The 18,315-nt window shown below is 47.5% G+C and overlaps 2 protein-coding genes across 5 annotated transcripts in view; one reads left to right on the top strand and one right to left on the bottom strand.

Annotated features, from left to right (window-relative positions):
* EDA (ectodysplasin A) overlaps positions 1-4,759 on the top strand; it is a 397,101-nt gene extending 392,342 nt beyond the window's left edge. For all 4 annotated transcript variants that reach the window (XM_027533464.1, XM_027533465.1, XM_027533462.1 and 1 more), the window contains exon 8: positions 875-4,759. In XM_027533464.1, the coding sequence (XP_027389265.1) occupies positions 875-1,126 (252 nt within the window). In that variant the 3' untranslated portion in view covers positions 1,127-4,759. The remainder of the gene's footprint in view (positions 1-874) is intronic.
* An 829-nt stretch (positions 4,760-5,588) lies between these two features.
* Positions 5,589-16,179, bottom strand: AWAT2 (acyl-CoA wax alcohol acyltransferase 2). The gene is made up of 7 exons (XM_027534888.1): positions 16,095-16,179; positions 8,845-8,955; positions 8,439-8,509; positions 7,989-8,193; positions 7,570-7,744; positions 6,604-6,803; positions 5,589-6,390 (listed from the first exon to the last, which is right to left on the bottom strand). The coding sequence occupies exons 1-7, from the start codon at positions 16,177-16,179 to the stop codon at positions 6,236-6,238; spliced, it is 1,002 nt and encodes a 333-aa protein (XP_027390689.1). The 3' UTR covers positions 5,589-6,235.
* Between the last annotated feature and the right edge of the window lie 2,136 nt (positions 16,180-18,315).

An 18,315-nucleotide genomic window follows, 5' to 3' on the forward strand; every position in this document is an offset into this window, starting at 1 on the left:
TTTGTCCTAAGTGCCATTTGATGTGGGGCGGGGATCAAAGCTTGGGGTGGGGTGTGATGGATAAGGTAGTGATGAAGAGAAAAATTAATCCTCTGGGCCTGCCCTGGGTTAGAATGGGGGGTAGGCTCAGGCCTTGGACCCCACGCAAATTGGGAAAATCCCCTGGATGTCATGCCACTGAACATAGCTTAGCACTTCTTCTATTCACCAAGTAAAGTTAGTTTGCCCTTCCACATTCTTTATCTCATTTGTGACGGATGGCTCTCCATCTCTCTGGACCTGTTCTTCTATCAGTAGACGAGAGGACCAAGGGGCACTGGGAGAATTGTTGAGAATTCAGCAGCAGGGAACGGGGGCTACAAGCAGAAAGAACTGAAGAACCCACAAATTGCTCCTGCGCCCTCTTAGGGGAATCAATGACTTCTAAGTTTATCTACAAATAGTTCCTGGGGCTAGAAATCGAAAATTGATTCATAGTCATTTGTGTCTGCAGCACTGATCGAGCTCCTAGTGTGTGAGGAGAACTGTGCTTCACACTAGGGCCAAAGAGAGCAGCCGGCGGGGGTAGGGAACTAGGGGAGATAAAGGGATGAATGAGGCGTGGCACATTCACCTTGCAGAGTCTCCCCCCGCCATGTGCTATTGAAAGGAAGGTTTCCAGCCCCCTCAGCCCAATGGAGGGGAGGCTGGACAGTGAATAAGCCTGTCGCCCCACCTGTCCTGTTGTCTGACTAGCGTGTCTTCAGGTGGTACTGCTCCCTTCACGAGGCACAGTGGCAACTCGCATGAGTGGGTCCTGTCTACTGGTCACCAGGGAGGGCCCCACCCTCTCCTTCTGCTCGCCCCCAATCCCTTCTTGTTGCCTCTCCCCCAGGTATACTACATCAACTTCACTGACTTCGCCAGCTATGAGGTGGTGGTGGACGAGAAACCCTTCCTGCAGTGCACCCGCAGTATTGAGACAGGCAAAACCAACTACAACACTTGTTATACAGCAGGTGTCTGCCTCCTCAAAGCCCGGCAGAAGATCGCCGTGAAGATGGTGCACGCTGACATCTCTATCAACATGAGCAAGCACACCACCTTCTTCGGGGCCATCAGGCTGGGCGAGGCCCCTGCATCCTAGATCCCTCCAACCTCGTTTTGCCCCTGCCCATGTCCCTACCCCAGGTTAGGGAGCTAAGTCTCCCAGAACCTCTAAGTGCTGCTGTGGAATGAGGTATGTGGGTGTCACAGCCGCAGAGAAAAATTTCCCAGTGCTATTTATTCCCCAGTAATTCCAAGATGACAAGGCCAACTTGACTTTCCAGATTGACCTGGAGTGAACAGGACAGTTGATGAAGCCCCAGGGTTGGCGTGAAGCAGAACCTTCCTCCTTGGCTCCCCATTGACTGCTTCTAGCATGACTACAACCTCAAGGTCCCTGGTGTCATTCTGTTGCACTAAAGTGAGGGGCTTGGGCAGCACGCGAGAAGTAGCAACAGTACAGCCCAAACTGTGGGGCAAGCCTTTGACCTCGAAGGGTACATGTGGGGTAGGATGGTAACGTTGCAGCCTAAGGAAAGGGGCAAGGAAGGAAATGCAGGTGCTTGTTACAGAAACCAGGGCAGAAGCCTGCCAGATGGTCTTCCCACTCTCACTGATCCGTGTGCCAGCAGTTGGCAGGGCTTTGGGGAGAGGTTTGCTTTTCCTTGAAGCAGTTGCAGGGCATGGCCATACACCTGCCTGTATAAGAACCAGAGGCCATGCTTGGGGCCACATGTCTTTCACTTTGTTTACACCTGTGCTCCAAGCTCAGAAAACTGCCCGGGTGCCTGCACAATTGTCCCTTTCCCAGCCTGGTGAGAACTCCCATTTTTTTCCCTCGCCAGAGCCTACCTCTGACTGAGACTGGTGCCTATCCCGGGACCTGTGTTTGTGCGAGTCTGAGATACTCTTTAGATTACCTGGGCACAAAGGAAGTTATCCATGTATTAAGCAGCACAAATATTCATCTAGTCCGAGTTACGTCTGGGGACAAAGAGTTGGACTGGATGACCTCCAAAAGTGCCTTCAAATTCTAGTATCTAGGCAGCTGCCATGCTAGCCTACTAAAATTCCCAAACCCTAGACTGACCCTGGGTATCAGCAAGGCAGAGCTTTTTATCAGACCCAGAAAGGGTAAGAGCTGGGGATAGGACAGGATTTTCTTCAAGTGTATTGCAATCCAAGTGGTCATTAGCATAGACCTTGTCTGAAAGGACAACAACTGATGCCCTACTAATCACATACCACCCCCTTTCTTCTCTCTGGCTCCAGAAAACCACAGCACAGAAGAGTCACCATAGATTCCAGTGCTGCTTCCCTGAATCCAGGCTCAAGAGGAGGCAGTGTCTAGGCAATGGGCAGGCTTGCGCCCTCTAGTCAGGCCCAAAGACCTCTTTCCCCCACCCTCAAGCTTCCCATCGAATCATGATAGGATCATTCAAGGGTCTTATTTCTAACTGTCTGGGCCCAGTCTGGGTGCTGGGTCTGTAGCCCAAAGCTGAGAGAGCCAGTCTTGTAGAATCTGCTACTTTTACTCCTGGAACAAATTTCCTTTTGCAGAGAAAGGGAGTAAGATCCTTCAGCAGCTGAAATCTACCAAGAACAACAGGTACTCATTTCCCTGCTGTGCCTTCGTTTTTTAAGAAACTATGCTGCTTGGCCCTTCAAGAATCAGAGCAAGAGGGAGTGAGCTACTCCCCCATTATGTGGTTGCTAATGATAGTCTTCCCACCCCAGATGAGGCAAGCTTGAGGCATGTTTGACCCCAGATCCTATAAAGTGCCTTAGACAGTCCTCAGTTAGCAGAATCTGATGAGAACCTCTCCTTAAAGTTTGTGTTTTCTCTATCTCCATTGATAATATTACCAACCCTATCATTTAGATGAAGCTCAGAGGTTGAGTGCTTTGAGCAAGATCTCACCCAACTTAAGTCATACCTGGGGCTTTCAACCAGGTCTGACTGTGAAGCTCTTCTGTTCTTCCCCAGCATTGTTTTGAATTTAGAATACAAGAGAGAACCAATCAAAATGGTAATATGGACCCCAAATCCTTGAGGAATCTAGGGAGAAACGCAGAGAGGCTCATTTTCGTTCCTTGATGGTAATGCCTTTTCTCTTGACTGCCAAGGGCTCTGGGACAAAAGAGTCGGCCATTTCTTTGGGAAACTCCCATCGGCCTTAGAGCTTTTGTGTTCAGAAGAATCGTCTTGGTAGCATGCCCAAGCAGCAGGCCTCCAGTACCCACAGAACAGATACCCTTTGTGTTCTTTCATCCAATGAAAGAACCAACCAGTGAACCAACCACTGTGCATGGGGCCCCTCCTGTGGACAAGGGCCTCCTCTGGTTACCCTTCAGACAAGTTACAGGAGCCAGTCACTTCCCACAGCTACAGAGTGACTCCTTATCTCTTTCTGCCATACCACAGAGACCTCTGTATTACCAGGATCTCTCAGGGATGCAAAGAAAACCCAAGAGAGGTCTGGATGAGACGAGGGAAGCAAAAGACTTCCTAATTGTACCACTAAAGGGCATTCTGACACCAACCCTCTTCTCTAGGTATGGAGGGGATTAGAGGGAAAATGGGATTCACACAGGACTCTTATTCATTGTGACCCTTCAAATACAGCTCTGGAGGGAGTGGGATGATGAGGGAAGCAAGAGGTAGCTGGGGAGCCCTGTTGCTGCAAAGTTATTGAAGTCATTTACTCTTAAGAGAATGTGGAGCTAGATTCACCCCTTGGAATTACACCAACATGGCTTTAGAAAGCTGAGGCTAGCACGGAGGATGGGATGAGGACATTTGTGAGCAAGCAGATGACAGAGGTTTGAAGGAGAATTGCGTAGTGGGGGCTTTGCCAGCTGCTCCGGCTCCAACAGCCAAAGCTGGCACAAAAGGCAGCTGTTGGGGACCCCCTTCATCCATCCTGAGCCAAATCTCTTTTGATGAGCAATAAAGGGCTAGGAACCCTGAAGGTGAACAAAGAGTTTGAGCCATGTGTGAATACGTGTGTTTTATGTAACTTCTGGTGGATGCAAATAGATTCAGAGAAATTAAGAACTCAAGAGGCCCTTAGAAGTAATCTAGCCCAACCTACCTTCTACCCTACCCATGTGGAAAACTGAGGTCCAGAGTGGGAAGGTGACCTTCCTGAGGTGTGGGGGCCCCAACCTCCAGACTCAGCAAGGTGAGGGAGGCACAGTCCGTGTCCCACACAGCCCCCTTCTTTCTGCAACCCACAGACTCAAGTCTGGAAGTGCTTGGCCCCCTTCCGGAGCCTGGTCAGGCAGGGAATGCGTGGCCACAGCCTTTGTCAAAGTGCTTCCTTCCCCAGGGCGCTTCCCCCAGCTTCTGCCTCAGGATGGAAGCCTCTGGACAGGCCCAACTGCAGGGAGTCCTGGCGCTACCTCAGGACTCCCCCCTGCCTGAAGTCTAACCTAGGCCGTGTGAGCACAAAAAAGAACTGGATTTTTTCCTTGTAATCCATTTTAGGGTTCTCTCCAAGTGGAGTTGGGATATGTCATTTCTTTAGTCAGAAAGCTTCCAGCTGAGATGGGAGAAGGGCTGCATGGTGAGGGTGGCCTGGAGCAGGCCCGATGCTGCTTTGGGGATCAGCATCCAGTGTGAGATACTGTGTATATAAACTATACATAATGTATATAAACCGGGATGTAAGTTTGTGTAAATTAATGGTTTATTCTTTGCAAATAAAGCTTTTTCCCCTTGTTCTTAAAATCAGCCTGAGCACTTCCTACCTGCTAGGTGCCTTTTGGAGGGCTTGGGGTGGCTTGTGGGATCTTAGTTCCCTGACCAGGACTGAATCTGTGCCCTCAGCAGGTTCCTGAAAGCCTGGAATCCTAACCCCTGGACCACCAGGGAATTCCACTACATGCTTCTTTGACACCACACATGAACTTGGAGAAGAACTGAGGCACCCATTTCAGAAGGGGCAGCAGAAGCAAGGTGGTCTGAGTTTCCTGTCAGAACATCCCATATCCTCTCTGTGCCCCAGCCCACATGCACCCATCCCCATCACCTGGGTCTTTTCCTGTAACCACATGTCCAATAGGCTAGGGGTCATGCAAAAACGAACATTTTCCTGAGGTGAAGACACAGCAGGGAGTCACCCTCAGCTTGAGACTCTGACTTCTGTAACATTCTTCAGGCCTGGGCCCAAAACAGCTTGGGTAGATCCAGCCTCCAGCTCCCCATGACGTATCACTCATTTTGCAGATGAGACCAACATTAAAGAGTTAAAGTAGCTCCCCAAGCTCATCCAACTATAAAGGTTACTTAAACTTTCAAACAACTGTTGACAAGATCCTACAGTGTCAACTTTCTTCTTTAAAAATTAGGAATTTCCCTGGCTGTCCAGTGGTTAAGACTCCTCACTTGCAGTGCAGGGGGCACGGGTTTGATCTCTGGTAAGAGAACTAAAATCCCATGGGCTGAGTGGCAAACAAATGAAAAATAAAATAGACAAACTTGAAAAAATAACAATAAAAATAGATTAGAATGTTTTTAATTGGATAAACTTTATTCTAAACATTGAGATGTCATAACATGTAGGGCATTGTTTGCTCAGGGATAAGAAGTGGGCAGAATAATTTGTGGAGCTCTCCAGTATGCAAAGTTCAATCACATTCAGTATTATCCCACCAACCTTTGAAGTAAGCACTGGAGGAACTATTTGTCTCATTTTACAGATGAGGAAACAGAGAAGACTGGTTGTTTCAAGTCATAGGGTTTGAAGGTGGAGAGGCCTGAATTCAAAGCCCACTGGACATCAAGGCCACTGGTCCTGAGAAGCCTTGATGCCAGAAGATAGGGCTGCTTAAGAGCTAAAGGGAAAGAGACAAGAGCAGGGGTCCTAGGGAACAGGCTGGTTGGGGCACAGACAGTATCAGAGGTGGGCTTTTTATTCTCTTCTCAGTTCTGATGCTGAGTGAGTGCATGTGAGGGAGGTTTCAGGACACCTCTCCCCAGGGCCTTCCCTGCCTTTGGGGTCATCTCCTTGTAACCCCAAGGTAAAGTCAGAGAAGAGCTCGAAGGAGAGAAATGAAGGAGGAAGAGGGATGCAGAAAACAGCCAAGCAGGCACCCACACACACAAAGCCGTCACTCCAAGGACTGACCAAGTAAGGAGCAGGAGTCATACAAAAGTCCTGTTGCTACACCTTCCAACCAGGCTGAGAGGCCGTGGGGGTGTCTGTCAAGTTACCACCAGCTCTTGGGCCTCTGAGAAGCCAAACTTGGTCTTGTGCTGGTCAAACAGTTGGCGCAGGGCATCCACATAGATTGCGTGGTATTTAGCCACCGTCTTCTTGCTTGGGTTCTCAATCTTGGGCAGTGGTAGAGGCTTCCCAACTGCCAGGGGAGATGGAGAAGTTAGAGGGAAAAGCATCACAGTGGCTCACTCCTCAGAAGGGGCCTCCAGCCCAGGTTCTCCCCCATGCTTCCCCCTACCCTACACACATCCTGGCCAGCCTCCCTGCCTCTGAACACGGCCAGAGCCAAGGTCTAGCATTGGAACCAGATCCTGTGTCCTAGACGTGGCTGCCAGCTGAAGGGCCCACTTACCAATGGTGGTAACAGGCTGAGCGTAGGGCAGAAAGCCCAGGGAGTTCTCAGTGAAGCCACGCCCATAGAAAGCACAAGGGTAGATGTGCACCATACTCTGGAACCACTTCTGGAAGCGATTGATGAAGCCCCCTGGGGTGAAAGTGTACTGTTTGTAGAGTTCTGTCTCCCCAAAGGAGTACGCTGGGATTAGAGCCACCCTGAAAAAGAAAAGCATGTTCTCTGATGGTTAGGAATGTAGGCTGACCACCAGTGCTCCCTAGGTCTCCTTGTAAGTTCCTTCAGCCCTTAACCCAGCTAGGCCCAGGTCCAAACTAAGTGGAAGCAATGCGTGGTCTACCCAAGGCTGCCTGCGAGCTAAGGGAAGCGAGCCCCACTGTGTGTGTGTTAGTCGCTCTGTCATGTCCAACTCTTTGTGATCCCACAGACTGTACCCGCCAGGCTTCTCTGTCCATGGGATTCTCCAGGCAAGAATACCGGAATGGGTGCCATTCCCTTCTCCAGGGGATCAACCTGACCCAGGGATCGAACCTGGGTCTCCCGTATCATAGGCAGATTTCTTACCATCTGAGCCACCAGGGAAGCCCCAGCGAGTCCCAGACCCTCCTGTAAACCCACATTGTCCGAGACACTGGAAGCTAGGAGTCAAGGGCCATTTCTTTTTGGTTTCTTCCCTTTCACCCACATGGAAATTTTGGCTTTCTCTGACATACAGTTGCAGCCAGTCACCTTTTTAGAGAGACTGGTCCAGATGAGATGCTAGTCTGAGGCAGATAAGGTTCCAGGCTGGCCTGTTGGCCTTTCTTCAGAAACAGAAATGCCTCTAGAACCTGACACAGCCTCTATTCCACAACAGAAGCAACTTTATGCCTCCCTCTTTAAATATCATTTCCTCAAAACCTCTTCCTCCTTCCCTGCTGGGCTTTTGGATCTCCTCTCCCCAGTCTGGACCAGGAGTGTCCTTACCCGTGCTGAAGGGCCGTGCGTACGAAGCCAGTGCGGCCCTTCAGGAACAGAGTGGTAGATCCAGGCAGGCTATATTTGCACTCAGCCAGGCCGCCAACCACCACAATCAGCATGTTGCCTGTGCCTCTACGGGTAAGCAGGAAGTCCATGGAGGATTGGCTCACAGAGCAGGCCCCTGGTAGGCAGGAAAAACCAAAAGATCATTGGTGACCTGCTAAACCTCCTAACTTTCCTCCCTACTTCTTCTAAGGTGGGGAGAACCCTCTTTAGGAAAGGGCTCTTTTAGGCAGCTGAGCCTAAAGTAGCTTTTCAGACCAGAGGGGATCACAGAGCCGGCCTTGTTCTCACCTATTTACCCAATACTTCTCTCTCAGGCAGCCATGTATTTCTTCAGCTTTCCATCCCAGGAGCCAACTCACCTGTAGACATGATATATTCTCTGAGGAAAGGCACCCAGAAAAAGGCCCCCAGTGTGAGGACATAAGGAGTGATGCCAGGAAATGTCTTGGAGAAGCCTGACATCTCTGTGGCAAAGTGGCCAAACCATGAATGGGACAAGAGCCCATGAGGGTGGCAGGCGACGATATAGTTGAGGCTGGGGGAGAGATCATGAGTCTTCAGAAGCTGTGGAGGAAAGTGGAGTCAAGAGAGATATAGCCAGGGAAGAGTTCCTCTCTTTCGGCCAGAGACCTAGAAAGGAAAGGGCTGTCATGTCTGGCCGTGCAGATGAGGTAACACAAAACTCTGGGGAGCTTCATTCACATGGGCCTCAATGTGAATTATGCCCCCGCCCCCCGCCCTGCCTCAGCTGCTGCCACAGGGAGTCAGGGCTGGGCCTGGGGCCCAAGTGGGGATCTGGGACTCCTCACCTTGAGTGGGAAGTAGTCACAGTACTGCTTCCACAGGCACCATTTCCTCACGCAGGTAAACCGGCGGCCACCTGAAAACAAAGCTGATGGAGCTGAGCTTTGTCCACCCTGTTATCTCTGGGTGCCCTCAGCCCTTACCGTGTCCTGCCCCCTTAAGTGACAACCAGGCTGGGAATGAACTTCAGGGCCTGTTTGGAACAGCCCTAGCTCTCTGCTGTACTAGCCGCCCCTCCCCAAGCCCACTCCAGTTCCCACCTGGGCCTCACTTGGCACCTTGAAAAGACCCCTTCCCTCACCTCCAGCCCAGACAAGGTCAGGCTGAAGGGCTGCCAGGGAATTGGCAGGAGTATAAGGAGAGAAAGAAAGAGCATGTGGCGAGTGGCAACAGCACTTCCAGGGCCCTCACCTCTCTCAGGGGTCTTCCAGTCAAAAGCCAGCCAGGTAAGCATGAGCACGGTAACGGGCCAGTACGGCGTGAACACCACCAGGTAGAGGTTGACGGCGATCACGGTGATCACTGGAGGGAGCCCAGGCCAGAGTCAATGAACTGCGAACAGCGCCTCACACTTGCCCTCCCTCTGGGGCTATGTCTACCGCAAGGTCACAAGCACTCTCAGCCAGGCTCACATTACCATCTTACTTCCTCACCCCAGCACATGCCTGCGTGCCCAGAGCCCCAGCATCTGCCCTAGCCTTGGGAACTTGTTTTGAGTCTAGGAGACAAGGTGTTTTCCTCCCTTGCTGTGCTCCGTGCAGTCAGCCCTCTCCCCCCAGGGCCTGCACCAGCAGCACTCTGGGCTGCAGTCAGTGGCAGGGAGTCAGTGGTGGGTCTCCCTGATTTGGCCACCAGAATTTAGGAGTCCTGGAGAGACAGAGCCAGGAATAGTCTTCCTCCAACTCACATTTTTCTCTCCATATCGTCTCTGAGAAGGTGAACAGAATGCCAGAGAAAGAGGATGATAACCTTCAGCCAGGTTGGGAGCATGCAAGTTGGCAAACAAGAAACAAAGGAGACTGTACCAGAATACGGTATGGACCATGCTGAGCTCGAACAAGATAGGAACAATGTAGGTTAGAGTAGTTAGGACAGACTTCATGGAGATGAGTCACAGGGAGCCATGCTCAGGATTCTTACTGGACTCATTTTTTAAAATAACTGTGAATAAGACAGCGAGAGAAAGGGGGTCAAAAGAAAGGTTAGAAAAGACATGAAACACTCATAATTGAACATGGCAGAATGAACACAAGTTTTATCGTGACTCCTTGCTGCAGCCTCATGAAAATTATCACAGGATGTTTTAAAAAATAGAGATTCTGCAAGGAAAAAGAGAATCAGAGAGATGCCAAAAGTGACTGAACGCTGTCAGCAAAATGTTTGCCTGCTAGACAGTGGGCAGAGGAGGGATTAACTGACTGAGAACAAGAAAGTTGAAATGTGATTACTTGTGAGGGGGAGTGTCTACAAGAGTAAGCCTGTTTGTACTAGAGAATCTAGAAAAGACTCAGAATTTGCAAACACCAGGTATTAGAAAAAGCAGATGTAACAGGGCTTGATGGAAAATGTATCAAAGAAGTAGTTAAAACCCCAGACCTCTTCTCCTTCACTACACAGCTGGGCCATGGGAGCATCGTTCTCTGAAATAAAATTAACCAAAGAGACTCTAGACTCAGATACTTACACTAGACATAGCTAGGATATTCTATATGCAGCCAAATTATTAATCAAGTATGAAGAGAGAATAAAGACAATTTCAGACATATAGTCAGAGAGTTTGTTTCCCACATCCCTTTCTCAGGAAACTAGTGGAGGATGTGCTCCACAAAAATGAGGGAGTAAAGCAAGACAGAGGATAGCATGGGATCCAGGTAAAAAGAAATCCAACAAAGGAAGGAAGTGAGCAGGGCCAGGAATAGAGTGAGGAGAGCATGGCACCCAGGGCACAAAACTCAAGGAGACATTCACTCTCGGGGTCAGGCAAATACTGACCCAACACTTGCACAGCGCTGAGCATGAACACCTTCTTAGACTGTGCACCCAGGGTGCCTCACGGGTCCTGGAGGTGACAGTGGTGCATGAGACTGGACTGTAACAGGAGGATGCTGGACTCCACCAGCGAGGTCCTCAAGGAAATAAAAAATGCTGGTGGTGAAGGAGAGGAAATGTGTAGATTCCTGACGTGTTTGTGGAGAGTTTGGGGATGAATTCTTGACAACTGATAGATAACTAAGAGATAACTAAAATTTAAAATGAGGCAATTAACCAATCAAAAAATGTTCAGGATATCTAGACATTTCTCCAAAGAAGACATACAGATGGCCAAAAAACACATGAAAAGATGTTTAATATCACTAGTTATTAGAGAAATACAAATCAAAACTACAATGAAGTATCATCTCACACCAGTCAGAATGGCCATCATCAAGAAATCTATGAACAATAAATGCGAGAGGGGATGTGGAGAAAAAGGAACCCTTTTGCACTATTGGTGGGAAAGTAAATTGGTGCAACCACTATGGAGAACCGTGTGGAAGCTCCTTAAAAAACTAAAAGTAGAAGTGCCATATGATCCAGCAATTCTACTCCTGGGCATACATCTGAAGAGACACATGGTCTGAAAGGCTACATGCACCTCAGTGTTCATTGCAGCACTGTTTACAATGGCCAAGACATGGAAGCAACCTAAATGTCCATTGACAGGGGAATGGAGAGCAACGATGTGGTACGTATGTGGAATGGAACGTTACTGAGTCATAAAAAGAATGAAATAATACCATCTGTAACAACATGGAAGGACCTGGAGTTCTCATACTAAGTGAAGTAAGTCACACAAAGACAAATACCATATGACTTCACTCATATGCAGAACCTAAGTTTTAAAAACTGATATAAATGAATTTATTTACAAGGCAGACTCACAGATTTCAAAAACAAACTTGTGGTGATCAAAAGAGAAATATGGATGGGGAGAATGGATAGATTAGGACCTTGGGATTAATATATACACTACTATATATAAAATGGATAACCAACAAGGATCTACTGAATACCACATGGAACTCTACTTAATATTCTGTAGTAGCCTATATGTGCAAATGAATCTGAAAAAGAATGAATATATGTATAACTGAATCACTTTGCTGTACACCTGAAACTAAACATAGTAAATCATCTATACTCCAACAAATTTTTAAATAAAAAATAAAGGTAAAAAAATAAAATGAAGCAATTATGAATTCCAGAGAAAACAAGAAGTTGCACAAGAAAGGAAGTATAATCATAGTGCACTAAATAGCTGGTCTATGGAGAAGATTTACTAGTCATAGTTAGAGGTTTAAATAAAACAACCTAGGTGGTTATGGGGGAAAAGGCATATATTGAGCTGAAATCTAATGTTCCATATTAGGAAGTCAGTGATACTATCTAAAATTGTTACATTGGAAAATAGTAATATTTAGACATTTTAAATAGTAAAGTTTAGACATATGGAGGTAAATACCTGAAAAAAAGAGCTAACAAAGTTGAGAATAGCTGCCTCTAGGGAACATATCTAAGCGTGGAGCAAAGGCCAGCACTTTCAGGTTTTGATATACTCCTTACAAAACTAGGGCTTCCCTGGTGGCTCAGAGGTTAAAGCATCTGCCTGCAATGCAGGAGACCTGGGTTCATCAGGAAGATCCCCCTGGAGAAGGAAATGGCAACCCACTCCAGTATTCTTGCCTGGAGAACCCCATGAACAGAGGAGCCTGGTGGGCTACAGTCCACGGGGTCGCAAAGAGTCGGACACGACTGAGTGACTTCACTTTACAAAACTACTTGACTTTCTCAAGAAATAAAGAGAGGCATGGGTATAGTCCAGAAGAGATTTGTTTCTTTTAGGCTTTGCTTGAACCCAGACAGTGTTGGGGATATCTTGGGAGGCAGTGCAGCTTCAGGTGGTGACACGCATGAGAATGACCACAAACAAGACTTTGAGCTTCACACTGGCAAAGTGGGGATAGCAACACCAGCTCTGCCTTATCTTCCTCACAGACTTCGTGTGATGGTCTTGTCTCAAGGTCATCAGGGTCCAAACGGATATGATTCCATTGCAGATTCATAGGGTGAAGAGCTGGGAAAGCTTTGACGGACAAGCACTGGAACCATCACCTCCTGGGAGCCCAGGCCCAACACTCTTCTGTCCCAGGCTCACTCTCCATATAGCCCGAAGTCAGGCTCTAATTAAGAGCCCTCGAGGAAGCTTCTCTCTGTCCTCACCCTGCTTTCACCCACTCTCCTCCTTCTCTGTTCCGCCTGCTCCACTAGCTCACACTGATCCCTGAACCCTCAGTCTCGCCTCCTCCCTTTCTCTCTCCCACATCTGATCATCAAGTCCTATGAACTCTACTCCAATTTCTTGAATGCCTCTTCTCCCCTTCACAATTATGACTGGTCTGGGCCAAATCACCACAATCTCTGACCTGAATTAGAATGACAGTCTCTTCCTATAATCAGTTTGGTACCCAAAGCTGTAATGATCTCTCAAAACCACCAATCTGATGCCATTGCCCTGTGCCCAACCCAGTCATGGCTCCCATGGCCTTCAGGAAAAAGTCCAAACACTTCCTTGATTGACAAACCCTGCACAATCTGTCCCCTGCCTCTTTTGCCGGTCTCCTCTGTCTTCCCTCTCCCACTCTTTCATCCTTTCATTCAATATTTATTGAGCATCAGTTCTGCTGCTCTTAGCCCCTCATCCCACTTAACCACTGGCAGCTTCTTGAATGCTTTACACTCTCCCCTCATCTCAGCTATTGCTCACTCTCTGCCCTGAACATTCTTGCTTCTTCATCTATCTCTTACATGTCCTCTAAGAGTCAACTCAAATTTAATAGAAAAATGGACAAAAGTCATGAATGAGCTGTTAACAGAGAAAGAAATGCTAATTGCTAATAAATACATAAGAATACTTGGTAATTATCAAAGTTGAAAGTAAGGCTCATTGTTGTTTACACCTGTCACTCTGGTGGTGGCAGAAAGGAGTGTGCATGAGACCTGATCCCTTTCCTGCTCACTCAGTGGTCATCTCTGAAGCCACATTTTTCAGCATCACAGTTTTGAGGTACCTCCAACAGCCTGGACATTTTCATCCACAGAGAGCAGAGACTCCCACCAACCTGTGTTGGGTGTTTAACATAAACAAGAAATAATCATTTGTTGAGTTAAGCCACTAAGATTTCCACATTAGTTGGTTACCATAGCATACATGGGCCAGTCCAATTATTCCACTGTCACATGTCCATTTTACAAATGAAGAAAACAAGACTCAGAGAAGATCAATAAACTGCTCAAGGAGCACAGATAGTAAGGAGTAGAGCTGTGATTCAAAAACAGGCAGTCTGACTCAGAGACTATGTTTTTCACATCCCTGTTTTTTTGCATCCTGGCTGTATGTGTGTGTGTACAGGCATGGTGGTGGTGGTGGTTTAATCACTAAGTCGTGTCTGACTTGCAAGCCCATGGACTGTAGCCTACCAGGCTCCTTTGTTCATGGGATTTACCAGGCAAGAACACTGGAGTGGGTTGCCATTTCCTTCTCCAGGGGATTTTCCCAACCCAGGGATTGAACCCAAGTCTCCTGCATTGCAGGCAGTCTCCTGCTTTTCAGGTGGATTCTTTACAGACTGAGCCACCAGGAAAGCCCTGCATGTGGTGAAATATATATATATATATATATATATATATTCACACACACATATGTATATCCATAATTTCTGGCTGTGTGCTTAGTCACTGTAGCCCAGTAGGCTCCTCTGTTCATGGGGATTCTCCAGGCAAGAATACTGGAGTGGGTTGCCATGCCCTCCTCCAAGGAATATTCCCAACCCAGGACTTGAATCCAGGTCTCCCGCATTACAGGTGAATTCTTTAGAAACTGAACCACCAGGGAAGCCCCAATTTCTGGCTATAGACACACAAACTGTTAACAGTGGTTACCTCTAAGGAGTAACATCCTAGACTAGAGTGAGAAAGGGGAGCTACCAGCCTAGAGGTTCCATCCCCTAGCCTGGCCTGGGCTGTCCATACTGGTCATACTTCTTCCCCTAATATAGTGTAGCTCCTAGGCCATGGGAACACGGTGGCAGTGAGGGGAGGGGGTGCTAATGAGGCAAATCTGTGGAGATAGGACAAGAACTCAAGAAATGGGACTCAGCCCTTCCTGAGGAAAGGCCCCCAAGGACTGGGTCACATGGAAGGAGATTGAGAAGCCCAGCTGGGGCCCTGGTCCTCAATAAGAGGTCATTTGCAGCGGACTTTTCTCCCCTTTCAGTCAGAAATTTGTACATACAATGAAGGCCTAGCTTCCTCCTTCCTCTCTGGCCTAACATATACACTACAGCCACGTCCATATCTAGCCTCCCAATCAGCAGTAAATAAGGAGATGCAGGTGGTAGGGACAGGAATTCATAGGCCAAAATCAGGCCCTTCTGGACTCAGGCACAGGCCAGCTCCTCCATTTTCTAGCTGTCCGATCTTGGATGGACCGTTTAGATGGCATGTACCTCAGCCTCTGTATCTGTACAATGGAGATGATAGCCACGTTAGGTGGTTAGAACAGTGCCTGGTATGGGGGTAAAAAGCGCAACAGATGTTAGCTAATACTATATTAGTTAAGCTATCAATATGTGTGTGTGTAGCTATTAGTGTGTATTATTATGCATGATAATAACTTCTGCCTTATAAGGCTGGCAGGAGGCTAAAATGAAACCATAAGTTTCATTTTATGAAAATGCCTGGCACTAAGTAAGTAGCTGGTACATATGACTTTCTTTCTCCTGGCCTCTTCTAGCTCTGATTGCCCATCGTTCCTAGGTTAACACTGCTTTTCTTCTCTTAGCATTCAGGGGTCCTGGTACTCACCCCAGGCAGGCCTCTGAGCCCCCCAGTCCCTGTTCTTTAGCCCACTCTCCCTATTGACCAGGAAGCCCCAAGCTCCCAAGGTCCACCTGCATTCTTCCTTCTCAGATATCTTCCAAGTAGGGGCATTTAGTTCATCCCCTTGCTTCCAGCCAATACTCACCTAAACCACTTAAAAATGAGAGTTTTGTTCCAGGCCCCTTCCCATAGGGATGGTCTGCATCAGCACCTAAAGCACCATAGCCAGCAACTAAGTAACTTTCACAAAGGATTTGTAGGGTGGGTAGAGTGAAAAATAGATGGATAAATGGATGAATTCTTTCAGACAAGAGATTTTCAGAGCTCCCTCTGCCACCAAGACAACTGTCTTGCACCGATGGTCTGCTCAGGTCCCTGAGGTCACAGCTATGCCCATTTCCTTGGCAGGCCTCAGTGTAACTGCTCCCCATCTTTCCCAAACATGCCTTCTAGGACCCACTGATGACCCAGGAGGGCTCACCACACACAACAGCCACAAGTGTGGCTCACACACATGTGCACACACATTCCTGCACAAGTGTGCACCCAGACCCACATGCACACTCGCAGATTCCACAAGGACTGTGTCCAAGCATGTCAAGATGGAGGCTGGGGTGGCCAACTGTCCTTATTCACCTGAAACAACCCTGGTTTCAGCATCCAAAGTCCTGCTAAAACCTATAACCTCTCAGTCCCAGGCAAACCAGGACATCTGGTCACCCTGCCAAAGGCTGAAGACTCACCGATAACAAAGGCACTAAGGGCCCACTGGAAAATAGCAAAGACCTCCAGGGAGATCTTGAGGTCCTTCTTGGAAGGCAAAACCATTATGCCCAGGGTCCCTGTGACTCCAGGTAGGTGCTGTTCAGCTGTCCAGCCCCGATTGCTCAGGGACCAGTGGTGTTTCCTCTCTTTGTGCTTTATTTTTCAGTCCCTGCCTAGTCTCCACCCCTACCCCCGGGACAGGACCAAGAGACAACATGCTGCCTCAGCTTGTCCAGTTCCTTCCAGCCATCTACCCACCTGTACTTTTACCCACTTGGGCAAGGGCCGGGCTGAGATTGTGACACCCTCTTGCACACCTGTGTAGAGAAGTGTAGATGGAGCTCAGGTGTGGGATGTGAGTGGAGGTGGGGGTGGGGCTGCTGAGAGGCCTCCAGGGCCAGTGTGGATAGGTGAGAGCGGTCAGGGAAGAATGCAAGGCACACGCGGCACCTGTAGCCTGCATTTCTGTTTGTGAGGCCCAGAGGTTTATGGTCTCTCAGTGACAATGTGATTGTGGGGGAGGAGGTCACAGGTCACAGCTAGAAATATCTTTGGCCTTTTGTTCAGTCCAAGAGCATTCATTACTCCCCATGAACAGACATCAGATGTGTATCTCTGGGCTGAATAAATTTTCTATTAAATGAATAAACAAATGTGAGTACATATATCACATTGTTTTGTGTTCATGAAATTCTAGAACAGGCAAAGCTGATCTATGGTGAAAAAATTAGTGGCTGCTTCTGCTAGGAGATTGACCAGGGAGGGGCATAAAGGACATTTTGGGAGTGACAACAATATTCTCTTTTTTAAAATTTTTTTAAATTTATTTTGGGCTGCACTGTGTTTGTGTTGCTGTGCGTGGGCTTTCCCTAGTTGCTGAGGGTGGGGGCTACTCTCTGTTTGCTGTGTTCAGGCTTCTCATTGCAGTGGTTTCTCTTGTTGCAAAGCATGGGCTCTAGGGGGCAAGGGCTTCCATATTTGTGGCTCGAGGACTCAATTGCCCCGCAGCATGTGGAATCTTCCTGGACCAGGAATCAAACCCATGTCCCCTGCATTGGCAGGCAGACTCTCAACCACTGGACCACCAGGGACGTCCAATATTCTCTGTCTTGATAGAGCTTTGAGTTACCCAGGTAAAAAACTCATTTGTCAAATGATACAAATGAATGTATTTGCAAAACAGAAATAGATCCACAGACAGAAAACAAACCTATGCTTAGCGAAAGGGAAAGGTGAGGGAGGGATAAATTAGGAGTTTGGGATTAACAGATACACACCACTATATGCAAAATAACTAACAAGGACCTATTTATAGCACAGGAACTCTACTCAATATTCTCTAATAACCTATATGTGAAATTGAATATATATGCTTATAACTGAATCACCATGCTGTACACCTGAAACTAACACAATATTGTAAATAAACTATACTTTCATTTCTCTTTCCATAAAAGAGAAAAAAAGTCATTTGTCAAAACTCAGCAAATGTACAATTAAGACTTGTGCATTTCTCTGTAGGTCAAGCTGACTCCCTGGTGGCTCAGTGGTAAAGAGTTCGCCTGCAATGAAGGAGACTCGGGTTCAATCCCTGGGTCAGGAAGATCCCCTGGAGAAAGGATTGGACCCACTTCAGTATTCTTGCCTGGAGAATTCCATGGACAGAGAGGAGCCTCGTGGGCTATAGTCAATGGGGTCACATAGAGTCGGACACAACTGAGCAATTAACACATTTCTCTGTATGCTGCAAATTTTACCTAAAAGTAAACAAATACTGAACTCTAATGTTGGTGTGTTTAAGGGTGAGGAGAACTGATGGCTGCGATGTATTTTGAAATGCATATAGGAGGTATTGACAGCTAGATAAAGGGATATATTGATGGACAGATGTATGAGAAATCGAACATAGCAAATACTATCTATACAGTCTAGGTAGCTGGTGTTCAATCTACAAATCTTTCAACACATTCTGTAGGCTTAAAATTTTTTATAATAAAATTTTGCCAAGAATTTTCCCCTCAAGGCCACAATGAAAAAATAAAATTTAAAAATACAATTTCTACAGGCATGGCATATGCACATGTGGCCTTTGTGTGTGTGTTGTATGTACAAAGTTAAATATTTATCTAGTTGTTAATACATGTTTATATATCCATTCCACTAGGTGTCATCTCCAATATATGTTTGTATGCTGTGGGG

The sequence above is a fragment of the Bos indicus x Bos taurus genome, chromosome X, assembly GCF_003369695.1.
Source record: "Bos indicus x Bos taurus breed Angus x Brahman F1 hybrid chromosome X, Bos_hybrid_MaternalHap_v2.0, whole genome shotgun sequence".
NCBI classification, from domain to species: Eukaryota; Metazoa; Chordata; class Mammalia; order Artiodactyla; family Bovidae; genus Bos; species Bos indicus x Bos taurus.